The 26,167-nt window shown below is 39.2% G+C and overlaps 1 protein-coding gene across 4 annotated transcripts in view; it reads right to left on the bottom strand.

The window, feature by feature from the left end:
* Window positions 1-411: 411 nt before the first annotated feature.
* Window positions 412-26,167, bottom strand: part of CEP112 (centrosomal protein 112) — a 575,007-nt gene continuing 549,251 nt past the window's right edge. For 3 of the 4 annotated variants that reach the window (XM_058284590.1, XM_058284587.2, XM_058284589.2), the window contains exons 25-27: window positions 4,656-4,757; window positions 1,671-1,735; window positions 412-857 (exon numbers count right to left, since the gene is read on the bottom strand). In XM_058284590.1, the coding sequence (XP_058140573.1) occupies window positions 854-857; window positions 1,671-1,735; window positions 4,656-4,757 (171 nt within the window). In that variant the 3' untranslated portion in view covers window positions 412-853. The remainder of the gene's footprint in view (window positions 858-1,670; window positions 1,736-4,655; window positions 4,758-26,167) is intronic. The other variant, XM_071210757.1, reaches the window with a different exon arrangement.

The raw sequence follows: 26,167 nt of genomic DNA, 5'->3' as shown, positions 1-26,167 counted from the left end.
ATCACTTGTCAATGTGGTGAGTGTCCTTACAACACATCTCTCTACATTTTTAGGTTTCTTAAAAAGTATCGACTGATATTATAATTAAAACAACCATTAAAAGAAAACATTAAGCAAGTCACAATAGAAGCATAGCTGTTGTAGGAAATTCTTATACTAGTCTGTATCTAGAGTCCCAGAATCTGATTGGAGAACAACATGACAGGTACTTAGACTGATATGAGATGACCCAGTGATTTCATTCTAAACAGCAACTTCATGCACTAATTATGGATTTGATCATCAACATGACATATGGTATTTTCTCCAACAGTGCCAAAGGACATCGTCAGTATTTTCTAGGGGAAAATACCATGCATGTGTCACAGTTATTTTAGCAAATGAGGTGCAATAAAGAGTAAGAAATAATACTTAAATGTACAAAATAATCTTTTAATAATATATGAACATGAAAACGATGTAAACATGTTAAAATTTTTGATATGATACTACAAAAACGTGATTTTGATCATATGCAACTGGTAAAATTCTATGCAAAGTCATTAACAAGGCTTGTTGTAAGAAATCATTTCTTTTCCCCAAATAAGCAATTCTCAGCACACACTCAGATGCACATAAATGTGGAGGTAAGAAATAAAGGAATGTTAAAAAAATAACTTAAGCACACACAAAGAAAACCATCTCACTAGTATGTGAATGACACTTGTTTTTATGATCTTAATTACATACTTTTTAAGTATTAAAAATGTCATTGATCTCACAGTTTACTTTACAATATCCAAATCTTCAAACCTGCTGGAAGAAGTCCACAATGCAGCCTGGACAATGGCATCCATTGCACTCTTATGTGTAGTTACCTGAAAACAAAACAGAACAAAAGAAAACAAATACCTCAGTTATATCTTTTCTTGGTTAAATAGGCTGCCAATTCCAATTAGAAGTTGGATTGAGGTTGAACATAATGTTTGCTACCAAAATTTCATCATTTATGCCAATAAGAGATCAAATCAGATCCACACCAAGCTAAGAGAATTTTTTGGAAAAAATGAAAGATGCACAAGCTCTTTATTTTTGACACTAAGCAAGTGGTTCAGACAACAGGAAAGTTGTTTGAATTAAACAAATTGACTGCTCTCAAGCAGCAGATAAATACAATCTGTGGCAGTGATGTCACCACACACTTTTAGGCTACAAAAGTTGGTGCTTCCCAAGAAGGCCACACTAAAGACCCAGAGTGCTGCCACACAGCTGAGCCGTTTATCTATTCTAATCTGTTCTTGAAAACATCTGCAACAGTGTGGAACCTCCTGGGGCTATAGGACTTTGAAGAGGTGCCCTATAATGTTAAGAACTGCACTGCCTTCCTATCTTAAAGGAAGACAGTATCTCCTGGGCTTCCAGATGATGTCTTGTGATGACTATTGAGGTGAGGCCTGGACTCGCCAAGCACCTCAGGGTCTCTCATCTTGTTCTAATGGCGCTGACTAAGCATGGTGAGTAAAAGAGGTGGGCGGCTTGTCAAAAATGACCATTTACTAAAATAACCTTTCCCTCCCCAACACTGACACTGTGTCTGAGCATTTTAATAAAAACTTCAACTGCAAGCCAGGGGACTCGCAGGTGCAAACAATACCAACGCATCAGAAGGTACCCCTGATCATAAGACGTACCTTCTGCCTTGGTATGTCGTCAGTTCTTCTTGAAGGATGGCTGCTCTCTTCTGCAGAAAGTTAACCTAGAAAGGATGCCTTGTTTTAGAAGAGGTGAATGTGGCTTAGATGTCAATATTGCGCAAATAATCTGGTAGGATTTTATTTAAATCTGGATAATTTCCTAGATAAGTTCCAGAGGATCTGTTGAATGTCATTGTTGGTTTTTGTTGTTGTTGTTGTTGTTTGTTTTAACATTTGATCATGCCCCATCCCTACTGAAAGTCCATCAGAGACTAAAGAATAAAGTTCAAGCTCCTTGTTATGAGGTGAGTTTGATCTGGCTCCAGCCTGCCTTGGCAGCTTCGTCTCGCCACCCCCTTCTGACCCTCGCCACCCCACAACAAGTCTTTCATCCGTCTGTTGCCCCTTGGCTCATGCTATCTTCTCTGTTTGCAATGTTTGGCTCACTAACTGCTATTCATCCTCCAACATTCAGTTCAAGCGGCACCTCTTCTCTACAGAAGTCTTTGCCTCCCCCTTACTGCTCATCGCCTATTGCCCTAGGTAAAGTCAGTGGCTCCCTCCTCTGTATTCTTGTTCTCAGTTACTAGCACTGCCCGCACTGCTTTGCAGGTTTTCTATTTCTCCCCCAAACCTGAGAGCACCTCTGGGCAGGGATGCTGTTTATTTGTCTTTGTGTCCCCCAGTGCCATTTACAGGGCTGGGCATATAGCTCATAGTCACTAGATACTGAATGAACGAATGAGTAAAGACAAAATTCCTGCTTTCTGGAAACCACAATCTATCCTGGGGATTCCCTAGTGGAACGAGTCTGAGCTTTGTCTGGAGACAGGTCATTCTGGGTGCAGTTCCTGTCTTGGCTTTTATTGCTCCAGCAAAGTTAATTAAACTCTTGATGCTGCATCTGTGAAATGGGGTCAGTGAGAGCTGCTTCCCAAGATTAGGGGGATGACATGAATGACTGAGAGAAACTGCCTAATGCTGAGCTCAGAGCAGGCATAGTTCCTGCATCCCCATTTGTGGGGCGCTGCGGGATAGAGGATACTGGGTTGCTTAGTCTAGTTACCCAAATCAAACCTTTAACAACGTGGTTGGCTTATTTTGAAAATTAAATTTCCATAGTATTAAGGCTACCTACATCAGGCATAAATTCAAAGGCACCTTACACACCAAATAAGACTGGTTTTTGGCTAATGCATACTAGGGCTTAATGTAATCAAGAGTCAGTGGTATTTGATCGTTTCAGAACTGTTTACTCTTGCCTCTTTGGTCTGAACTGAAACCATGGCAACGGTTGATTCTGAAACGTAGTTATGCAAGAGAGTACAGCCTGCAGAATATAAAATGTGCTTGAGAGAGAAGAAAGCACACTCTTTCTAAGTGGGTGCATATCAAAATGGTCTTGGTTTTGCTTACTTGTAATATCACCCCGGTCTTAATTTTGTTCAATTGCTCAAATGACCCACAGGAAAATCAATAATTTTGACAATGCAAGGATTACACTGATTGAACCTTCCTTCCCCCCACCATGCTTTGCAATAGGAATTCCAACAATTTTCAAAAAACCCAAACACCTGTGCTTTCAAACTAAATTTGCTCCCTAGATGGCCTGTGAGTAGTCTATGCAGCTGCCCCGTCTGAGGACTGACGCAGCTGGCAGCACTCTCTTTCTGGGTCAACATCCAGTTTGAGGGGGCTGAAGTGGCTTTTCTTACAGGGAAATGATATGAATGGTAACAGGAGCCCTGCAGGTGGATATCAGATTTCCACTTTTTTCCAAAAAAACAAAACAAAACAAAAAAACCCCCACACAAAGCACACACATACACACACACATAAAACCTCCACTGAAGGTGCCAGATTCTATATAGCTGACCCTATGGAAGCTTTCCTACAAAGTTAATGGGTAAAACATACCTCAAGGAGAGCTTTTCATGTAAGTAAAGATGACTTAACCCTTTCTATGTTAACACTCTCCTCCAGTACTTATTTTCATATGCACCAAAGAGCACAGCAAAACTTCTTAGCCTACAAAAGCACTAACAGTTACATATGGATTGACATCATGTACAGTTCATTTTTGGGTAAGACACTTTTCACTGAGGAAAACATACAAAAAACACCTAAAATCTGCTCCACATTTCATCTTACACATTATAAGCAGTTCCTGTGAGTATCCTCAAACTATATTATTTATTTTAGTTGTAAATATATTTATTGAGCACCTACTATGGGCCAGACTCTATTCTAGAAAGTAAGGAAATCCTTTCCTTTGTGGAAATTATCCAGAAAAAAGGATGTTTTAAATTTTTAAGGGTATTAGAAATGGGAATAAGTGAACCCTTTCTCATGTTGGAGCTAAAAAACTTGTTAGACCAGTAAAACAGAAACAGTCAAACAATACCAAAGTATATATCAGAAAACCTATGTCAGAGTTTAAAAAATAAGTACCTAAATTTGAAATATTTTTATTTCTTACATTATATTTAAGAACAATACTAAGGATTCTAGATTTTGGCAAGAAATATTTAAACTAACTGAATATTGTGACATTATTTTTCTTTTACTTAAAATATGTTTTGCTATCACGAACACGAGAATCAAATGCTTCTAACAACTGTGTTTTTGACTTCTTTGTGCTTTAATGCAGTGAGGAATTAGCAATGTGCTCAGCAATGGCATTTTGGGCCTGGTACCAAGAATAAAAGGGTGAGGCTGTACTGGAATGTGGACGGTAAAAGGAAAAAGTTACTATGCTGAATTTTTCGATTTCATAGGTGTTTTTAAGGAAATCTTATCAAGGATCAGAATTCTTAAACCAGTAAGAAAAAATAATTCTAAAAGGAGAAAGTTCACCCTGGGTAATGGGCAATGCTGCATTGATTTCTGGCCTCAGTTCAGAATCAAACTTACTTTCAAGCCTCCTTTTCAGGACATGCACATCATCTAAATCCTTGGAAAATGCCCGACTTTAGAAATTACCTGTGATTTTAGGGAGGATATGGTGTCTTCAAGTTCTTGTCTTAGCGATGCTGGCATCAACCCTTTCAATTTAGTTTCATATTCCTGTCGTACGTAAGTTATCTAAAATGGAAAAAAAAAATTAAAGCTTATTTTTCCTACCATGGAAATAAATGCTCAGAATTTAAGAAACCCCCCAAAATACCTATTAATCACCAAGATAAATTTGTTACATGTGGTCAGAAACCAGATGACAAAGATGAAATAAGAGGAAACAGAGTTTCAAATGAAAAAGCCTCCTGGCGTGACCTTGTGACTCTGGGAGGGACAGTCCCTGTGAGATCACTTTACTTCTTTAAGATCCTTGTTAACACAATTTTCGGCCCTGATAAATAAGTAAAATACATGTTCTCTTCTCTCCACTCATCATGTACAGCACTATGCTAACCCTGTTTCCTTTTCTCCATCAGGCTATGGACTATGATCATTCTAGGCTGTGGTTTGAGGACAATTCATGGCAGGTCTTTGGACTGATTAAAACACGTCCTGAAACTGGTTAGGTACCTGAGGCATTCAGTATCTCCATGTGATTATGGAGATATGAATGCAGAAGAAGCTGCAAATCTGTCTCCAAGCCTTCCCAACAAAGGTAGATGTGAATGTCCATCATAGACAGCCTCCCTGTTCATGGGTTTCCCTCTGCCTCCAGAACGGGATCAGGTTTGTGCTCAGGTAATTGACGGTTACTGGGCTACCAAAGGAAGGATTGGTACATCACTGCATTTGTCTCTTTAAAAACTAAAAGTAGAAGTAACTGAGGAGGGGGAAGTCTGAAGCTGGTCTGATTTTTTTCCAATTTGAATGTGACTTTTTCTGCTTAGATGCTTGCATGGTTTTGATTATTTTTAAAAGACTATTTTATTTATTAGCCCCACCTACCCCCAATGTTTGTGCTCGCTGTCTGCTTGATTCTGTGTCCAGTCACTGTATGTTCACCTTCTGTTTAGGAGGCACCAGGAACTGAACCTGGGACCTTCCATGTTGGAAAGAGGCACTCAATTACTTGAGCCACCTTAGCTACCTGCTTTGTTGTGTCTCTCATTGCCTTTCCTCTTTGTGCCTCCTTGTTGTGTCATATTGCTGCATAAGCCCACTGTACCTGCCCATTGTGCCAGCTTGCTGTCTTGCTCATCTTCTTTAGTAGGCACTGGGAACTGAACCCTCCCATGTGGTAGGCAGGAGTTCAATTGCTTGAGCCACATCTACTTCCCTTGCATGATTTTCTTTTTCCTTGATTAAATAACTTTACTGGGATATGTGTTGATGTTAATATCAAATTATTCTATATCAATTTTTGACACACTGTGTGTGCCATTTTCATCTTTAATTCAAGTCTTTTAAAAAAATTTCTTCTGTTGGAAGGAATATTTATATTATTGTATTTTATTTATTTATTTATTTATATTTTGGCTCAGTGATCAAGCTTTCTTGTATGTTTTAAATATGATTTTAAACTTATTTTTTTGGAATGTAAAGCATGTTTTGGCTCTTTTATAATCTTCTATAACTATAGTTTTCTCTATTATTATTTTTGTTTTCTTATTTCATGTCTATTTTATATCTTTCATTTCATTTTGTGTATTTCCTCTAGACTGATAACATATTTTCTTGGATTTTCTCAGTTTTGATTTTTCTATTTTTGTTCTTCTAACATGGTTTCAATTTCTGCAATCTTTTCATTTTTGTCTGCAATTTTTCCTGAGAGATCGTTTTTCATCTCTGTAGACATATCATCTTTAAACACATCTCCTCTTTTTTCTTCTTCTTTATACTCCCTTTTTTCCTTGCAAGAAAGGCAAGAGATATATCATTATGCTTTGTAAATGCTTTGACATTGTGGAGAACTATATGTTTTTATCTGAACTTTTCCTGTTTCTTGGGTAATTTCTCATTTGACATATGTTCTTTATTTGCTTACATTTCCTTTTTCTCTCTTTCTTTCATTCTCTCTTAATCTGGCAAAGTTCTTATGCTAGCTCCTTTTTTAAAAATTAAACTTCATTTTTAAAGGAACCAGTTATTTGTTGGGGACAGCAAGCTGGAGCAGGCTACAGCTATGACTTGGTTTTGTTGACATCAACATCCTTTGGCCAAATCTATTATTTCATTTGTTCTGGGGGCCCATCTTCCCCCTTAATTTTCAAGAACCTTGGAGTTGATGTCTGAGCACCTAAATTCAATGGCTTCTCTAGGATCCTCTCGCCTCCACCTCTACTCCTCACCTCTGACGTTCTCCCTGGACTGGGAGGCTGGGCCACAGACACAAGAAAATGGTGTGTGAGCAAGGTTGTTGTTTGATCACCATTATCCCTTCTGTCACTTCTACTCAGTATGCTACATTATTCAACTTGCATTGAGGAGCCTTGCAGTTCTACTTCATGTCTGCTCCTTCTTTGTTTTTATGATTTCAGTGAATCTTGAGTAAGCTTAAAATAAGCCCTTGACAAATTGGAAATCACCTCACCAATGAGTAAGACTAGAAAATAATACCATCCTGAATCCTTAAATTCAAATCCTGAATTTAAAAATCATTTTACAAAAGAGATTCCTGTTACTTTAATAAAGTAATGGAAAATGTTAACCAATATCTTTTACTCTATATACGAAGTTAATAATTGCAATCATTTATTGAGCACTTCCTAAATGTCAGATACAATTCTCTTAGTTTTTTTAAAACAGGGATTTAATCATTCCAATGACCCAGTGACAAAGGTGCTCTTATTACCTGCCCTTTACAGGTAAAGAAACTGAGAGAGGTAAGTACAGAGAGGTGAGCCATGATTTGAATTCAAGTAGGCTTCTTATTCACTTATTCATATCCACTATATTCCACTGTTCCTCAAAAAATCCTTCCAAATGTTGTAATAGTTTTTAAACCCAAAAGGAAAAGGTTCTCACAGACCCAACTGTTAGAGCAGTTTTGTCCACCACATTCTAGTGGTCTCCCTGGCAAAAGAGGGGACAGGAAAGGGGGAGAGGGTGCTCTACTATGCTTCTAAACATCAGCCTGTGCTCTGTTCTTTTAAAAATGATAATAGCAACAATGACAATGACAACTGGTTCCAGAGGATTTTCAATATTTCCCACTGCTTTAAATTTTTTTTTTTTTTTTTAAGGAGGTACTGGGGATTGAACCTGGGACCTTGTATGTGGTACACAGGCACTCAACCACTTGAGCTACACCCACTCTCTCAGGTTTAAAATTTTTACTTTATTAAGGATTTAATAAATTAAATTTAAAAAATCTATCCAAATTCAATGCACACACACTGATCTAAAATAAGGGTTCCACAAATTCTGCAAATAAGCTCCCATCTTAAATTTTTACAATTGAAGGATATATTCAATTTGTTACATGGAAAGATGATAAAGGGGAAGGAGAGAATAAGTTTATATTCATGTTATTTTTGACTTCTGCTGCTCTTTTCTATCCCACCACTGACTCAGGATGTCCCACTTCTGACTGATGTATTTGAGGGGAAATAATGAGGGAGTGATAACATGTATCTATAGGCTAACTACAAACTATGCTCGATCTGCCACTTCTGCCTTCTTCCTCTTCCTGCCTTCCCACATTTCCCTAGTGGTTGATTATGAAATAATCTGGCCTCACAACAGACCAAGAAAAAACAAGAGGAAGCTAAATTGATCTAAGCAAAGGGTTTAATGACATATAGTTCCTTTATTATGCAGAAAGATGCAGAATGTATATACATAGATCTATTTTATTATTAGAGTCGAACATTAAATTTCATTAGCATATAGTGTCCTATTATATCAGTGATTTGTGTTTTTTAAATGCAAAAGTATTCAAAAGATGTTCTGGCTAGAGTACTTCTGGAAAGGAGTTTCTGGGGCACAGCTGACTCATATCCTATCCCACCTTTCCATTCCCATCACCCTTTAAAAAAACCAAACAAACAAACCCACTTGTGTATAATTATCTGCTCTTCCAGAATCCTCAAACACATCACACCAAGGAAAAAAGCCACCCTCTTTCTACCTGCTTACCACTTCTCTCTACTTTCCTTCGTCTTTATTTCTTTAGCAAAGTGGAATTAGGAAACCCAAGACATCATAATAAACAATGACGTTTTTATAACGTACCAAGACCCCTTAAGCTGCGTGGAAACAGTATACTTATAATATGGTATCCATGAGTTAAAAGTCAAGACTTCATCCAAGGCAGAAGGCTAGAGAGCTGTGTTCTGCTTCATGGCAACAGACTATCCACACCTTTCCCTCAAAGGCATGACACTAGCAATCTGTCCTCTAATTAAAAAAAAACAACCATGAAGACCCAGAGCATCTATAACTGGAGGTTAGTGTTACAATTAAGTAAAACATAATAAGAAACCACATAATTCTTTCATTTGCATATATAGGTATCTACAAAATGTACAGAATGCATCATTGACTTGAGCCAGGAGGGTCTCTAGAGATAAAAATTTAAGTTGATATTGAAAAAAGTGAACCTTGGAAATTTATAATTTCATTAAAAATATCAGAGAACTGAAATACATATAGTGATGTTTGTATTTGCAAATACTGTAACTATGTCAATGAGTCACGTCAACATTGTCAAACTATTTCAGTCTGTCAACCTCCTGTTGTATAATAAAAAAATCAAGATGAAAATGTGCAGCTTTGTACAAACAGCTTAAAGGATAGGGACTCAAACACAAGTTATCACATTGCAAGCTTCAATGTACCTAACACTGAATTCACTTTTGAAGAATGAAGACAAGGGGAGGCCACTTATAGAACTGCCATTGGTCCATCCTGTGGTGGTTTTTACAGTTCTCTGCATAGTCTTTTATTATTGTACAGTTGATTCTCATTATTCGTAGTAGTTATGTTCTATAAAGTCATTATGAAAGCTAAATGAGTGAACACTGAACCACTGCCCCTAGGGGAAATACAGAGTAGCACTTCCTCAACCCATCAGTACATAACCTAGTTTTCTGTGTGCCTTGTTTAAAGACAGCATCTTTTGTTTTCTCCTTAAATTCACATACAGTGATTCTCTAGGAAGTTCTTTCAACAGCCTTTTAAAGGCTGACCCCATTTAACATAATCTAGAAACAGTACCAGAATCTCCCAAACATTTTAGAACAATATTTAAACAAAGCCTCTGAACATAAATAAATTCAAGCAAGCTTAATCATGGGTTGCATGGGGGCAGGGGCAGGTGATTAGAACTCATTAAGTAAGGTATTGATTCATTAACAATGAACTCATGGCAAACAGCACTTGAACTCATGCTTGAAAGAAGCTTCTCTAAAACTTGTAGTCTCCATAAAGCACATCAGTCTTCTTGTACTTAGGAACACTGGACAGTACTTCAGCACTACGTTTGGGGGCCATTTCAAACAGTGAAATCACCAACGGAAAGTACAAACACATGTCAACTGTGGTGCTAAATATACCATGGAGATATACTTGTGTATAGTATGAGAGCTGAAACCAGAAGGCAGGCATCACCGTGTTCAATCTCAGCTGGGAACAAAAGTGTCAGCTGGTTCAAATATTGTGCTGCTCTGTGCATCCCTGGAAATGATCATAAAAGCACCTCAAATATTGAGTTGGGGGTTACAAAAATATTTTAGTGAGTAGGCAAATTCACGAATATGGGATCCATGAATAATGAGGATCAACTGTATTTTGAGGTAAGGGTGAAGCAATTCAGGAAAACGAGTGTACCCAATATTACTTTACAAAGTCCAACCAAGCACCTTTGGGTGAGTTCAGCAGAGGAAAAAGGGACCTAAGTTAGAATCCTACTGATGTTTTCATCTCTCCACTCTCTCCAGTTCTCTCCATAGTCACTGGTACCACCCCAGTCCAAAATACCATCCTCACCCTGCCCTGGACTATGGCAGTAATGGTATATTGGTTTTGATTTTCAAAGCAAACTTCCCCCACCCCCTCAACCTTTAAAACCAAAATAAAAATCCTTTATGTGGCCAATGAGATCTGGCATACCCAGCCTCTATTTACCTCCCACCCTCCTGCCACCCCAAAAGATTCCCCTGGCTTCTGGAAGACCAGACATTTCCCTTTCTTTCCATTTGTTCACTAAATGCCCCGTGCTTTTTCTCACCACAGGTGCTAAAATCTCTTCCTAACACTCCCCTCTGCCACCTCCCTGGGGTAATTCCTGAGCCTAGTTAAGGCCTGTCCATCCTTAAGTTCCCAGCTTGCCCATCCCTTCCTCAGGGCTAATGTTCAGCTGCTGGGCACCTGCGCAGCCGTGCTGAGAGCTTGCTGCCAACTCCCTGTGCCATCTAGGTGTTTTTAGATGTTTCTATATTTCTGATACACCCTGGTGACACATTTGTTATACTCTCTACAGCAAGGTGTTCCTCTCTGTTAGAGCACATACCTCAGTCAGATATTATATTAGGTCCATGACATTGTCAATATTTGGCGCTTTTTTTTTTAACCTTAAAGTGGTAATTTCTTACGGTTCACACAGTACATTTATTTGTGGGGTTCCGTGATTAGCATTTGTCTCTCTAGCCTGAGAGGTGAGACCACATCTGTTTGTGCTTTTGATTGGATCTCCAGTTCCTGGCTGAGTTAGCATGAATGCCTGGGTGCTGACTTTTGCCAAGGAAAGAAGATTTCTGGGATAGCCTGCCCCCTATTTTAACCCATTTGAAGAATTAATAGTTCAAAAGCACCTATTCAATTCTGACCCACTTTTTTTTTCCCCCTCCAATTTCTCACAAAGACCTGGAGTAGGCCAACATCATTAGACTTCCTTTTTTCATAAGTACATTTTGCCTATAATTTTATTTCTTGTATTGCCCATATCTGATTTTACTATCAAAAGGATAATAGTCTTGTAAAATGAGTTGAGTAACATTCCTTCCTTTTCTCTTTTCTGGGGAGTTTATATAAGATAGGGATTATCTGTTCCATGAAGGTTTGAAAATAAACCCACAAAATTGTTTGGGTATGGCATCCTTTGAGGACAGACTGATACATTTGATTATTAATTCAATTTTGTTAGTGGTTATTAAGTTTTCTATTTACAATTGAGTCAAATTTTGCAATTTATCTTTTTCTAGGGAATTTTCATTTAATCTAAAATTTCAAATTGACTAGAAAACGTTTTTAGTGTATATACTTTTGTACTTTTTAAATGCTTTATCCTATTTTCATGTCTTGCTTTTTATCTAATATTGTTTCTTTGTGCCATTTCTCTTTTTTCTCTGATCCTTGTTTTGTATCTAATATTTTTTCCTTGTGCCATTTCTCTTTTTTCTCTGATCCTTGTGCCATTTCTCTTTTGTCTCTCTTCCTAGGCATTTTCAATGAAGCAGCTTTTGAATTTGTCTTCATATCGTTTCTTTGTTTTCTATTTTGAAAGTCTTTATTATTCCCTTCTATTTTAGGCTTTAAACCTTCCTGTATTAAAATTTAACTCATTTATTTTCATTTTTTCAGTTAGAGAAGCTGTGGTTTATAGAAAAAATGATTCATAAAATGCAGAGTTCTTATATACCTACCATCCTATTATTAACATCTTGTACACTTGTGCAATTTTCCTTATTTTTTTAAGGTTTTGATATACTTATTTGCATTGTTGTTCAGTTCTAAATATTTTATAAGCTCCATTACAATTTCTTTTTTAACTTATGAAAATAGTGTATGATTGTTGAGCTCTAATTAATTTGTTTTGGACAGAGGACATAGTTTGAAATAGATTCTTTGAAATTTGTTGAGGCTTCCTTTGTGACCTAATATGTAATCAGTTTTTGAAAATATTCCAAGTATACTTCAGAAGAATTTGCATTTCTATTTCCTGGTAGCAGGGTCCTCTATAATCGTATTAAATTAACTTGTTTATTTTGTTTTTCTGGTCTTCTACATCCTTACTAATTTTTGTTATCTGTTTGATCTGTCAATTTCTGATATTGAGATGTGTTAAAAATGTCCCATTTTGAGGTGGGCTTTGTCTGTCAATGTTTTTCTTTGGGATTCTATCAATTTTTACTTTGTATATTTTGAGACTATGCTTCTTTCCCATTTCCTTGGTTTTCTTCTTCTAAATCTCTTAGTTGTCTCAGCTGCTTGTATTAGTTTCCTGAGGCTGCTCTAACAAATTACCACAAATGTTGTGGCTTAAAACAACAGAAATGTATTCTATCACAGTTCTGGAGGCCAGAAATCAACCTGTCAGCAGGGCTGCACTCCCTCTCGAGGCTCAAGGGGAGGGTTATTCTATGCCTTTTCCAGCTTCTCCTGGCTGCCCCCATTCCTGGACTGGAGGCATATCCCTCCAGCCTCTGCCTCAGGGGTCACATTGCTTCCTCCTCTTCTCCTGTGTTCTCTGTTCCTGGCTGTCTCAAATCTCTCCGCTTTTCTTTTGTAAGGACCCTTGTCATCGGGTTGAGGGCCAATTCGCATATTCCAGGATGATCTTCTCATGTCAAGATCCTTAACTTAATTACATTTGCAAAGACCCTTTTTCCAAAGATCATATTCACAGGTTCTGAGATTTAGGACATGGACATAGCTTTTTAGGGACCACAACTCAGCCTACCACACTGCTCTTTGGTATAATTTACCCTGCCTTTTAGTGCTGCATTTTGAGTCATTCTCTCAGTATTATTTTCCAATTCATTAATTCTTTTACTAAATCAGACTATATTTTATCCCATGTATGGAGTTTTATATATTTTTTTATTTCCAAGATGAAGAATATTTTACATATCCAAATTTTGTTTAATTTCTGCCTAATTTTGTTTCACAGTTGCTCAATTTTTGCATGTTATTTCTTCATTTATCCCTATGAGGGTTTTAACCATATGAATTTAAAAATTTTATAGTATGGTCTACTATTTTAACATCATCTGGAATGAATTCATCTTCCAATGATGATTTTTTTCGGTCTGTCTTTCTTGACATTAGATTTCTTCATGTGTTTTGGAATTTTGGTATGCATGTTCATTTTGAGTGAGAGAGCGAGTTCTCTTTTTCTTTGTTTTTCCCTGATTATCCCTTTCTACCCATGGATTTGCCATTATCTCCACCTGAACTTCTGATGTTTGAGAAGCCCTGCTCTCATGCTTGATGTTCTGAGGTTTGAGAACTCTGTTTTGCATTGGTATTGGGGTTGCTGCAGATCTGGGTTCCCAGCTGGAGGGAGCTTTGGCAGACCCTGATGATGACGCTATGTCTGAGGTAATCTGCTTCCCAACTTCAGATAACCCACAGCCCTTAGTTGTGGAGACAACTTTCATCAGCCTCCTTTCAAGAAAAGAAGGCTGACACCAGCCCTTGGTTTGAAGCTGTGATCTAGTCTCATGTCACTTACCCAGCAAGGAGCACTTTTAGCATGTTTATCTCTGTTAACTCAAAGGAACTTTTCTACCAGCTCTCTGCCTACGGCTGGACTCAGGACCCAGTAAGCTTGTAGCTTCAGTCTCACTCACCACTTTGGGTTTCTGTTCTATTTCTTGGCCAGAAATGCTCATCTTACTTTTGATACCAATTTTCTCTTTTTATATTTTAAAAACCACAGTTGAGTGAAGCAGAGTTTTGGGGGTGCTTCATAGCATGAATTTATAGAGGCATTTTGTACCAAAGGACAGATTTTTATAATCTGTCTTCTAACTTAATATAATGAAGTGTAGGGGGGTTAAAAGCCCAGACTCTGGAGCTAGAATATGTGGAACTGAACCTGGGCTGTACCCCTAAAGTAACTGTGTGCCCTGGGAAGGGTAAATTCTGTGTTCCCCAGTTTCCTTATCAGGAAAATGGAAATAACTTCTCATGGCTGTTTTGAGGATTAAATGATTCAATACATGTAAAGTATTTAGAAGACTGCCTGGCAAATAATGTTCAATAAATGTTGGTTATCATTACACCATTTGTAATGGAGATTATATACATACCTTCTAAAACATAAAAATATATATGTATATTTATATAGGTTTTATTTTTATTTATTTATTATTATTTTTTAAAGATTTATTTATTTATTTAATTCCCCCCTCCCCTGGTTGTCTGTTCTCTGTGTCTATCTGCTGCGTCTTGTTTCTTTGTCCGCTTCTGTTGTTGTCAGCAGCACGGGAAGTGTGGACGGCGCCATTCCTGCTCAGGCTGCACTTTTTCGCGCTGGGTGGCTCTCCCTATGGGTGCACTCCTTGTGCGTGGGGCTCCCCTACGCGGGGGACACCCCTGTGTGGCAGGGCACTCCTTGCGCGCATCAGCACTGCGCATGGGCCAGCTCCACATGGGTCGAGGAGGCTCGGGGTTTGAACCTCGGACCTCCCATGTGGTAGACGGATGCCCTAACCACTGGGCCAAGTCCGCTTCCCGAGGTTTTATATATATATACACACATACACATATATATTTCAGTTAGTCAATCCTTGATCATTAGACATTTACACTGTTTCTAATTATTTGCAACACTACAAATCCTTACAGCAAATTATTCGTAAATATTCATGATTAATTTGAGGACTCCTTTAAACATTTAAAATATTTTTATTATTGGTGATTAAGAAAGTATGAAATGAAAAAAGGAGGCGGACTTGGCCCAGTGGTTAGGGTGTCTGTCTACCACATGGGAGGTCCGCGGTTCAAACCCCGAGCCTCCTCGACCCGTGTGGAGCTGGCCCATGCGCAGTGCTGATGCGTGCAAGGAGTGCCGTGCCATGCAGGGGTGTCCCCTGTGTAGGGGAGCCCCACGTGCAAGGAGTGTGCCCCGAAAGGAGAACCGCCCAGCGCGAAAGAAAGTGCAGCCTGCCTAAGAATGGTGCCGCCCACACGGAGAGCTGATACAAGATGATACAACTAAAAGAAACACAGATTCCGGTGCCGCTGACAACAACAGAAGCAGACAAAGAAGACGCAGCAAACAGACACAGAGAACAGACAACCAGGGTGAGTGGGTGGGGGAAAGGGGAGAGAAATAAATAAATTAAAAAAAAAAACTTCCGTGAATTCAGAATCATTTTTAAATGAATTTTGATTTTTATAATTGAAACAGAATCTAAATATATTTGAAAAACAGTAGTACCTTTGGCTGAGCCATATTATTTATCCAGGCTGCAGACAATGGTGGGTGTACATAAGGATCTTCTCAGACTCTTCCCCAGAATTCTGACTCACAGGTGGGGAAGCATTGCTCCCTGCTCAATGATTTAGCTTAAAGGAAAGCTCTCAGCTCAAAACTATCTCCCTATCCAGCCTGGATTTCTACCCATTAGAAATACATGGCAGATACTTCTGCTCATTGTGGGTGAGTTCATTCAGAAGCCTGTCCTTTCCACACTTGGCTGGGCAGTATGCTATAAAGCAGGGCATCTGATGGAGGGTACATTGGACGGGGTGGAGGAAGAGCAAGAGGCAATCTTAGAGCATGGTGTTTACCTGAGGGTGAATGGGGAAGGGGTCTGGAGTAAATAGAGGGCATCTGAAGGGTGGTGAAGAGCAGGCTAGGGGCGGAGGGGAACAGGGCAGAAAGGGCAGTTGTCTAGGAGGGAGCAGATGTGACTAATGCAAACAGCAGTGTAGAGAGTGTTTCCCAGGGATGAGTCCCTGCAGTGAAAAGTTTTTGCGTGGGCTTTTGAGGGAATCAAGTATTTAAAACTTATGTTTCATACAGAATCCCAATGTGGTTTGAAGAGTTAGAATCAAAGAAGTAGTAGCAAAAGATGGCACAAACACAAATACTCTAGTGCAGTTGAGAAAAAATGCACTCCATTCTTCTAAGAAATTCCATTTTTACAGGGTTAAGGAACTATGTGTTGCCACAGCAACTGCCGAAAAAGATCTGTTATAAGAAAGGTGCTCGGTAGCATCGCTTGTGTTCTTTGATTCTAAAACACAAAGTGAAAATATAAAAATAGCCATAATTTTCTTAAGAACCTTTCAAATACCCATTTCTCCCCTTTTCTTCAACATGCTTTTTATCTTATGGTTCTATAGTCTAACTAGTGTCCTCTCAAACTGAGTATGCAGTTCAACAGGAGTCCTCTGCTCTCCACAGGGACCAGCTTCCCCCACGAGGAGGGTCAGACTGCTACTCAGTGGGCTTGGGCCTCCAAGGAAAGGGGAAGGCTGATTCAGGAAGCAGCGGCAGATCTCTAAGGCTTGAAGGGTAGCATAAACCGGTTTTCTGGAAAAGGTAATATTTTCAGGAAGAGGAAACAGTTTATAGGACTGTGAGAAATGGTGGCATCAGAATGAAGAGAATGGTATGGGCCAAGCACTTTAAGTAGGGCTGGATGCTCTAAATCCAGCTCCCTGAAGTTCACAAGATTTCCTGACACACAAAGGAAATCTTGTCTCTACTCACAAGGATGAACACACAGAGGAAAGGTGGGAAATGTGTGAGACAGTTATAAGCCAGAAAATTACCCAAACCTGCCCACATCTTTTCATGAGTCAAAGATTTAAATATCTAACATGATTGAAATTGTGACGTAAAAGAAACACATGAATATTAAAATTTTGGACAGTATTTTGCATATAATCTGTATGTTTTACCTGCTATTGGAGATGAAGAAGCTGAAATTATATTACACACAGGAAAAAGGGGCCTTAGAGATACTTGTTCAGAACTTCACGAGATACACATAGCGGGAAGTTGTGGGCTTTCCCTTCTACTTTCACTCATGGTCTCCTGGTAATGGAAACCACTAGTACTACCTCTCTGTCCCACCAAGGGTCGGGGGTGGAGTGCACGACAGGGGCCCAAGCTAATCCTCACATCACATTTCCTCGTGCCTGGGTTATTGATTCAAGTCCAGTTAACCTGAGTCACTGAGAGTCAAGGACATATAACCTCATTCACTGGATTTCACCCCTGGGGTGCCATTTCTGGAGTTGTCACAATCATCATGGTACCACAAAGTAAAACAAGCCTGAGCGAGAGGAGAGCCAATCCAAAAGAAGCAGAGCTGAGAAATGGAGAGATAGGAACTGGGCCCTTTATCAAGCTGCATTCCATTTTTCAGTTTGGGTTGGATTTTCTGTCACAACCAAAGGAATCCTAAACCAAAAAATGCAGAATAAGCAAAATATTATCTTTTTTTCTAAAGATTTATTTTATTTATTCCTCCCCTCCCCCCCATTCCCCCTGTTGTCTGCTCTCTGTGTCCATTCACTGTGTGTTCTTCTGTGTCTGCTTGTATTCTCATTAGGCAGCTCTGGAATGTGATCCTGGGAACTTTTGGAGTGGGAGAGAAGCAATTACCCTCTTGTGCCACCTCAACTCCCCATTCTGCTACATATTCTCATTTTCTCTCCTCTGTGTCTTTTGTTGTGTCATCTTGCTGCACCAGCTCTCTGCGCCAGCCGGCACTCCTGCATGGGGCAGCTTTCCTGAGCTGGGTGGCATTCCCATGCAGGGTGGCACTCCTGCAAAGGGCAACATTTGCTTGTGGGCCGGCACTTCACATGGGCCAGCTTGCCCTCACCAGGAGGCCCTGGGTATCAAATCCTGGACCTCCTATATGGTAGATGGGAGCCCAATTGGTTGAACCACATCAATTTCCTCAAAATATTATCTTGAATTTATGTCTGTTACATCTTTTACATCCGGGGTGAGCCAACTTCAACCAGTAGACCAAATCTGGCTGCTGCCTGTTTTGTATGGCTCTTTCCAAATTTTTATTGTGGTAACATATATACAATGCAAACTTTCCCTTTTTTTAACCACTTTCATATGTACAATTCAGTGATCTTTGATCTTAACTACAGTCACAATTTTGTGCCCCCCTAACCACTACGCAAAACAAAACATTTTCATCTCAGTAGAAACGCTGCATCCATTAAATCAAAATTCTCCATGCTCTCCTTCCTCCCTCCACCTCTGGTAAACTGCAATTGATTCTTTGTCTCTACGAATTTGCTTACATTTCATATTAGTGAAACCACACAATATTTGTCCTTCGTGTCTGGTTTATTTCATTCAACATGATGCCTTCAAGTTTCATCTATTTCGTAGCATGTATCAGAAAGTCACTTCTTTTTATGGCTGAATAATATTCCATTGCATGTATATATCACTTTTTGTTTATCCTTTCACCTGGACACTTGGGTGCTTCCACCTTTCAGCTATTGTGAATAATGCTGTGATGAACATTGGTCATGAATATCTGTTCGAATCTCTCTTTTCAATTATTTTGGCTATATATCAAGAAGTGGAATTGCTGAGTCATATGATAATTCTATGTTTAATTTTCTGAGGAACTATCAAACTTTTTCCACAGTACTGATGCCTGTTTTATTGTAAATAAAGTTTTATTGGAACATAGCCATGCTCATTTGTTTGCATATCATCTATAGCTTCTTTGGCATGACATCAGTAGAGCTGAACGTCGCAATAGAGATCTTAGAGCCAGCAGAGCCTAAGACATTTGCTATCTGGCTCTTTACAGAAAAAGGTGGCCAACCTCTACGCTAGATAGTGGGCTCCCTGAGGTAAGGAGGTATTAGTTTTGCTCACTTGTGCAGCCCCAGCATTTAGCCAGGTACCTGGCATGTGATAGCAGCTCAATAAATATTTGCTGAGTGAATGAATGAACAAATAATGGTTGGTGTTAAATCTGTCTTTGTCTTAAGATGACAGGGCCTCAGAATGTCTAGGGTAAACTAATCACAAAAACCTTGTCCTAAATACAAAGAGCAGATTGTCATCATAGTATTGCAGTTTTTAATCAGTGCCAGGGCTATTAATAAGTAGGCCTAGCTTCAAAGCTGAGAAAGTCACAGGCAAACACCAGGGCCTACGGGGCTGCTGAGATCAAACAGGATCCTAGAGAGTCATCCCAAAGGAGGGGAGCTTGTTTCATCCATGCTCTGATCCCTCCTCTAAGTTTCTTCCCCTTTACTCATTATCAGATTTTTATAGGGCTGCAAAATTAAATGACTCATGCTTCTCTTTCTTCTGAAATTAAATGCCAGCTCCTTTCTCCCTAGAATACATATTTTTTTTCTCTTTTCTAATGTTTTTCTTCTTAATAATGTTATTAATATTTTTCTCACTTAGGTTGATATATACTATGAACACTCCTTTTCTTCAAAGAAAGATCGATAGAGATCTTATGTTTTATTATGATTATAATCAGTACAGCGACAGGAAACATGGAATGAGAAAGGCTGACTGCAAATGGAAAGGTACATGTTGAAGATCAGGGACATTTGGAGGGCCAAGTAATCATGAATTAGAGGAAAGTGACCTCTTTGCCAGGTCCATCTCTGAAAGGATTTAGAGAAAATAAAACCCAAGGGAGGGTATAGTGGGTTGAATGGTGGCTTCTCAAAAGATAAGCTCACCTTATTTGGAAAAAAAAAGGTCTTTTTTAGATGTGATTAAGTTGAAGATCTCAAGATGAGATCATCCTGGATCAGGGTTGGCCCTCAATCCAATGACAAGCACTCCTTAGAAGAAAAGAGATGGGAAGAAGATACACAGAGGAGAAAGTCATATGAAGATGGAGGCAGGGGTTGGAGTGATGTATTTACATGCCAAGAGATGCCAAGGAGGACCAGCAGCTAGGAGAGAGGCATGAAATGGATATCACTGAGAGCTTCCAGAAGGTACCAACCCTGCCAACACCTTGATTTCAAACTTCTGGCCTTCATAATGCAAAAGAATCCATTTCTACTATTTTAAGCCACCCAGTTTGTGGTCATTTGCTATGGCAGACATAGAAACTAACACAGAAGGACAGGGTGATTTTTGCTCCTATTTACATTTTCACTGCCTGGCCTTCCTTTCAGAAGAGAATGGACTAGTCCTTTTTGGTTGGGGCTAGATTTTCTGAAAGGTAGTTTTCAACAATGGGAGAACCAAAAGTCCCAGCCAAGGGGGAAGAATAAAAGGACTCCTAAGATTTTTGACTGATTTTGTTAATAAAAGACTCTAGAGGATTTATAGAGGGGGTGTTAGAGTCTATTTGAGATTTGCCTTTTGTACATCAAAGTGAGGCCGGAGCACCTGGCACAGAGTAAATGCTCAGCAAACATTTTTTAAATGAGTAAATGACTGAACAAAGTTATGATTATATAGGTAGGTGGGACCTTGAAATTATAAAGGGCAGTAAGTCATGCCAACATGTTTGGATTTAATGTGGTAGAAAATCAGGAAGTAAAGAGAAATTGATGCTTCTGAACAACTGAAATATGCCAGCTACTGTTAAGTAATTCATATATAATCGTCTACGTATTCTGAGATTCTACTGAATCCTTACAAAAAATTTGGGAGTAGATATTATCACACCTATTTTATAGATGAGGAAGCAAGCTCACAGTGAGTAACTACCAGAACCAGGATTAAAACCTGATATCCAAACCCATACTGTGTCCACTTATTACTGGGGCAGTAGGGAAAGGGGGGCAGGATTTATCTGGAAATGTTGCGAAGGAAAGCCAGGAGAGGAAACGGCCTGGGAGTCAGGAGGTCATTAACCAGTAGCCAGAGTGATCTAGGAGAGTGAGGAGTTCTTGTTCGCAGGTGCAAGATGTAAGATCACACAATAGAAGCTGACAATTTAACTGGCTTTGTACAATCAAGGCAAGAGATGAGTTAAAAAAAAAAAAAAAGAATTTATGCCTGTAGCCATATGCCTGCAAGAAGGATGAGGTTACTACCAGACAAGGCAATGGGGAGAGGGAGTTGGTCTGGGTGTTGCAGGAGAGGAGACACAATTGGGTTTATATTTATTTAGTTTGAGGTGATGGGGAAATATTCATTTCCCCATTCATGTGGAAAGGAAGGAGTGGAGTTTTTGAGAAAAGCTGGAACTGGAGACCGAAGAATCATGGGTCCAAAGAGGAAGCTGAAGCTTTGGGAAAGGGAAAGGGGAGAATGGAGATTACCCAAGGACAAAGATTCATCCAAATGGGCCCTGATACTTCATAGGCAGGACAGGGAAGTGGAACCAGGAAAAGGACAGGAATGGCCAGAGATGTGGGTTGTAAGTCAGGAGTGCGGGAAGGGCAGTCTTGGATTTCACAAAGGACGGGGAGCAGTTAGGTGCCAGATGCTGCAGAGAGGTCCAGGAAAATGAATGCAAAGAAATGACCATTTCTTTCCTTTGCCTCTCATATATTCACCATATATGAAATAGAACAATCTAGATTAGCATATTAGTCTTAAGAGATTTTTGGTGAACAGACTGGTAATAAAGAAAGGGAGTTTAAGATGGAATTAGTTTTCAGATAATATGTTCTTTCCTATTTTAAAGCAAAAATGACGAGAGACATGTCTACATCTAATCTTTGGTTAAATATCATTCGAAACATCTGATTTGTTTCAGAGGTTTTTGACTCCGCTTGAGGGCAGTTTTTCAAAAGAGGAAAGCTAAGATCACTTGTTCTTTTTTTGCATATTTAAACTCTTGACAATTATAAATAAGTTAAATCTCTCCCTCAAAGTATCAATTATCTTCTTATGTTTGAGAAGACTTGTCTTGCCAGATATGGCTTTCGATACAAAACACCACATAGGAGTCCAAAGGTAGTTATTGTCCCACTGGAGATTTACTGAGGCAGTTCCAGTGAACTTTCTTACCTCTTGACTCATGGGAACAGAGACCCCACAACCTCATCGCGGAAAATTTCAAAACAATCACCAACTAAATCCATCTGTTGGTCACCTCTCCACAGCACAGATAAAAGGAATTTTCATTCAATTAACAGTCAGGGAATGTGAAGTTCTGAAAGAGAAGAGGTCAGATCTGTATCCAGCCAACATTTATGAGTGACGACTGCACACAACTCTGCATGAAGCAGCACAGGGAGGACGAGGTGGTTCTTGCTCCCGAGGGGCTTACACCTTTTATACTAGAAGTGAAGGGGTGCTACCTAAATGCATAACTGAGTAGAACTGAGGCCAAGGAAGGGAACAGGAGTGATTACTTCTAAATAGGATAAGGAAGTCTTTACAGAGGCCATGGTATTTGACTTGGACCTGGAAGAATGAGTAGGACTTTCAAGATGGATGAGAGGGAAAAGAAATAGCTGACTGAGGGGAGCACAGGAGGCATGGGGTGGGGGCGGGCGGTTGTGAATGTGTGTGGCTGGCTTAGGGACTATCAAGTGATGGGTGAGGGTGGAGTTCTGAGGTGGGCAGGGCACGAGAGAGACAGGGGGAGACTGTATGGTAAGGGCTTTATTCAGAAGACAATGGAAAAACTCAGGGTTTCTAAGCGGAGACTAATATATCCTGACTTTCATTAAAGGAAGAGAAACCTCCTTATGTAGCCATCCTGCTTCTTGTTCGTTCAATTGATTCTCCACGCTGCTGCCTATTTCTCTAAAATGCAGATCCGATCATTTAGTGCTCCCCCCCACCAACTCTGCCCCCACATAGAGACACTGCAGTGACTGATTTTACTCATAGATTAAAGACAAACTCCTTGGCACGGATCGCCTAGGAGCTTTCTCATCTGATCTTAGCCTAACTTGCCAAGACCTTGGACTTCAGAAATGACTTGGCATTTCCCACAACAGCCCATGCCATTTGGAGCCTCATGCCTTTGCACTTCCAGTTCTGGGCCCTTCAAGGCTGGAGAACTCTCCTATTCATCCCTCCCACGAGGTGCTTTTCCATGACACGGTTCCCCTTCCAAGGTGCCTCAGTGTCTTGTGCATCTAGCCACTTATAATTGTTACAATCACCACCACACCAATGACTACCATCTACAGAGCGTTTGTTATGTACCAGGCACCATATTGCCCTCCTTTGCATCTATTACTTCATTTACTCTCCTCACGAGGGAAGCGGACTTGGCCCAGTGGTTACGGCGTCCGTCTACCACATGGGAGGTCCACGGTTCAAACCCCGGGCCTCCTTGACCTGTGTGCAGCTGGCTCATGCGCAGTGCTGACGTGCGCAAGGAGTGCCGTGCCACGTAGGGGTGTCTGCCACGTAGGGGTGTCCCCCGCGTAGGGAGCCCCACACGCAAGGAGTGTGCCCCGTAAGGAGAGCCGCCCAGCGTGAAAGAAAGTGCAGCCTGCCCAGGAATGGCGCCGCACACAAGGAGAGCTGACACAAAAGATGACGGAAGAGAAAGAAACACAGATTCCTGTGCCTCTGACAAGAGAAGCAGACAAAGACAACAACACGCAGCAAATAGACACAGAGAACAGACAACGGGGGTGGGGGTGGGAAGGGGAGAGAAATAAATAAATAAATAAATAAATCTTTAAAAAAAATCTCATGACTCTTATGTGGCAGATTCTTTTATGGCTATTTACATATGAAAAAATGGGTTTTGAGGGGTTAATATCTACGGTCACTCAGCTAATCAATAGCTGAGCTAGAACTCACATGTAGGTCTTCCTTGCCCTAAAGCTTCCGCTTTTATTTCATTTATCATAAATATTATAATGATCTATTTACATAATATTTTTCCTATTAGATGGTGAGTTCTCTGAAGGTAGGGTCTGTGTTTTACTAGAGATCAATGCTATTTAAAAAGTAAATAAGATTAAATTGTTACTTCTTTGAAGTTTTGAAAACATTATATAATTGTTTTTGCCAAGGTAAATGCATTTTTGACAACCTCTTACACAGGCTAGAGTGTGCTTGAAGTAGAACATACACACCTATGTAGATCTGGGCTCACTTAATCAGCATTATCAAGCAGCTATAGGTAAAACAGGTCAGGTTTTAAGAGAGATGGGGCTTATATTTTCACAGAACAGATAAGTTGGTAATGAATATTAACTTGGTTTGGTCCATCTAGACATCCCTGGAAGTAAAATTTCTATTAGAAACAGGCACATTAAAGGATCATCTTTAAAAAAGGAAGTCCTTCATTCCTGACATAGATAAAACCAAGGCCATCTTCTTAAGCAACTAGGTGGGGAGAGCAATGGCTGTTGGACTGAGCAACAGGCTTTGTCTTCTAATCTTTTTTTCATTATTATTTTTCACCAGTGTGCTCTTCCAGGAATGTCTTGGTGCATTCTTTATAAAACTGGTGCCCAGATCTTTTTAAAAATACATCAAACCAACAAAGGTCAGAAAAAGAGCAGGAAGATTTTGTTCTTTTACTTGAAGGCGTTTCTTTAATATTAAAAATGTACTAAAATCTAGCAACATATTATGATGATGTCTGAAAAGAATTCATGGTAGAGAGTAAAAAGACAAAGAAAAAAGCTATAAACAGTCAATGGTGGCTGAAGGGCTGTGTGATACTCATCTGGGTGGCTTTTTTCTTAACTTCAATGGCAGAGAAAATCCATTATTTAAAATTAGAGAGTAAAATCCTAAACATTGTGTGCTGATATTATGACTAAGGTCCTTCTTCATGTTTATTGGTATAGAAGATAAAACAGATTATGATGAAAATCTCAACTACCTCATTTATAAGTGAAAACAAACACAAAGGGTGTCTTTTCTTATCAGATGGAATTCTGGAGGGTTTGTTTTTGCTGTATTTCCAACCACAGGAGGCTGTTAGCAGAAAGTTCTTTCTCTGTTGCTAGAGTGCCTGAGTTGGCTACTTAGGACTCCATAGCAATATCTTTCCTGCTTTTGATCTTGCACATGTATTTACAAGTGACATTGGCAGCAGAAAGGCTAAGATTTTTGGGATAAGGATTCTATTTTATCTTGCCTAATGCTAACTTATTTTCCAAGCTTTGAAAAAAGTTTTTTCCCTTTATTTTTTTTTCATTAAAAAAAAAATTTATTGAAGTATATCACTCACACATAAACAATAAGCACATAGTAATAGTTGTGAACTTATAAAACAAACATACATAGCATCATACAGGACTCTCATAACTTACCCTACCACCAATACCTTGCATTGTTGTTAAACATTTTAAACTAATGATTAAAGAGCATTGTCAAAATATTACTACTATTTTCCCCCAACCAACCCTATTATTATTATCTTTGTATCGTTTATATATGAACACATATAAACAATAAGTGTATAGTAAAAGTTGTGGACTTACAAAGCAAACATGCATAACATTATACTGGGGTGCCATACATCAACCCGCCACCAACACCTTGCATTGTCATGAGACATTTGTTAGATTATAAAAGAATATTGTCAAAATCTTACTACTAATTATAGTTCTTATCTTACATTTGGTGTATTTTCCCCCCAACCCACCCTATTATTATTTTTTAAATATATTTTTTATGACAGAAGTTGTAAACTTATAAAACAATCATGCACATGTGTAGAATTCCCAAACACCACTCATCTATCAACACACCACACTGTGGTGGAACATTTGTTACAGATAAAATGATATCATCTGATTGTTACCACATCCATAGTGTACATTTGGCACACATTCTCCATATTACCCCATTATCAACACAGTACATCTTTGGCATAGATGCAAGCTTATTACATTATTACTGCTAACTATAGTCCATAGGTCACTCCAATTGTATTTTTCCTATGCTTCATATTCCCACCACCCTGCAGTAGTGATGTACATTTGCTCTAGCTCACTAAAGACACTCT

The sequence above is a fragment of the Dasypus novemcinctus genome, chromosome 21 (assembly GCF_030445035.2).
Source record: "Dasypus novemcinctus isolate mDasNov1 chromosome 21, mDasNov1.1.hap2, whole genome shotgun sequence".
Classification (NCBI taxonomy): Eukaryota; Metazoa; Chordata; class Mammalia; order Cingulata; family Dasypodidae; genus Dasypus; species Dasypus novemcinctus.
Note: the sequence above shows the minus strand (reverse complement) of the source record. Positions and strands in the feature narration are given on the sequence as shown.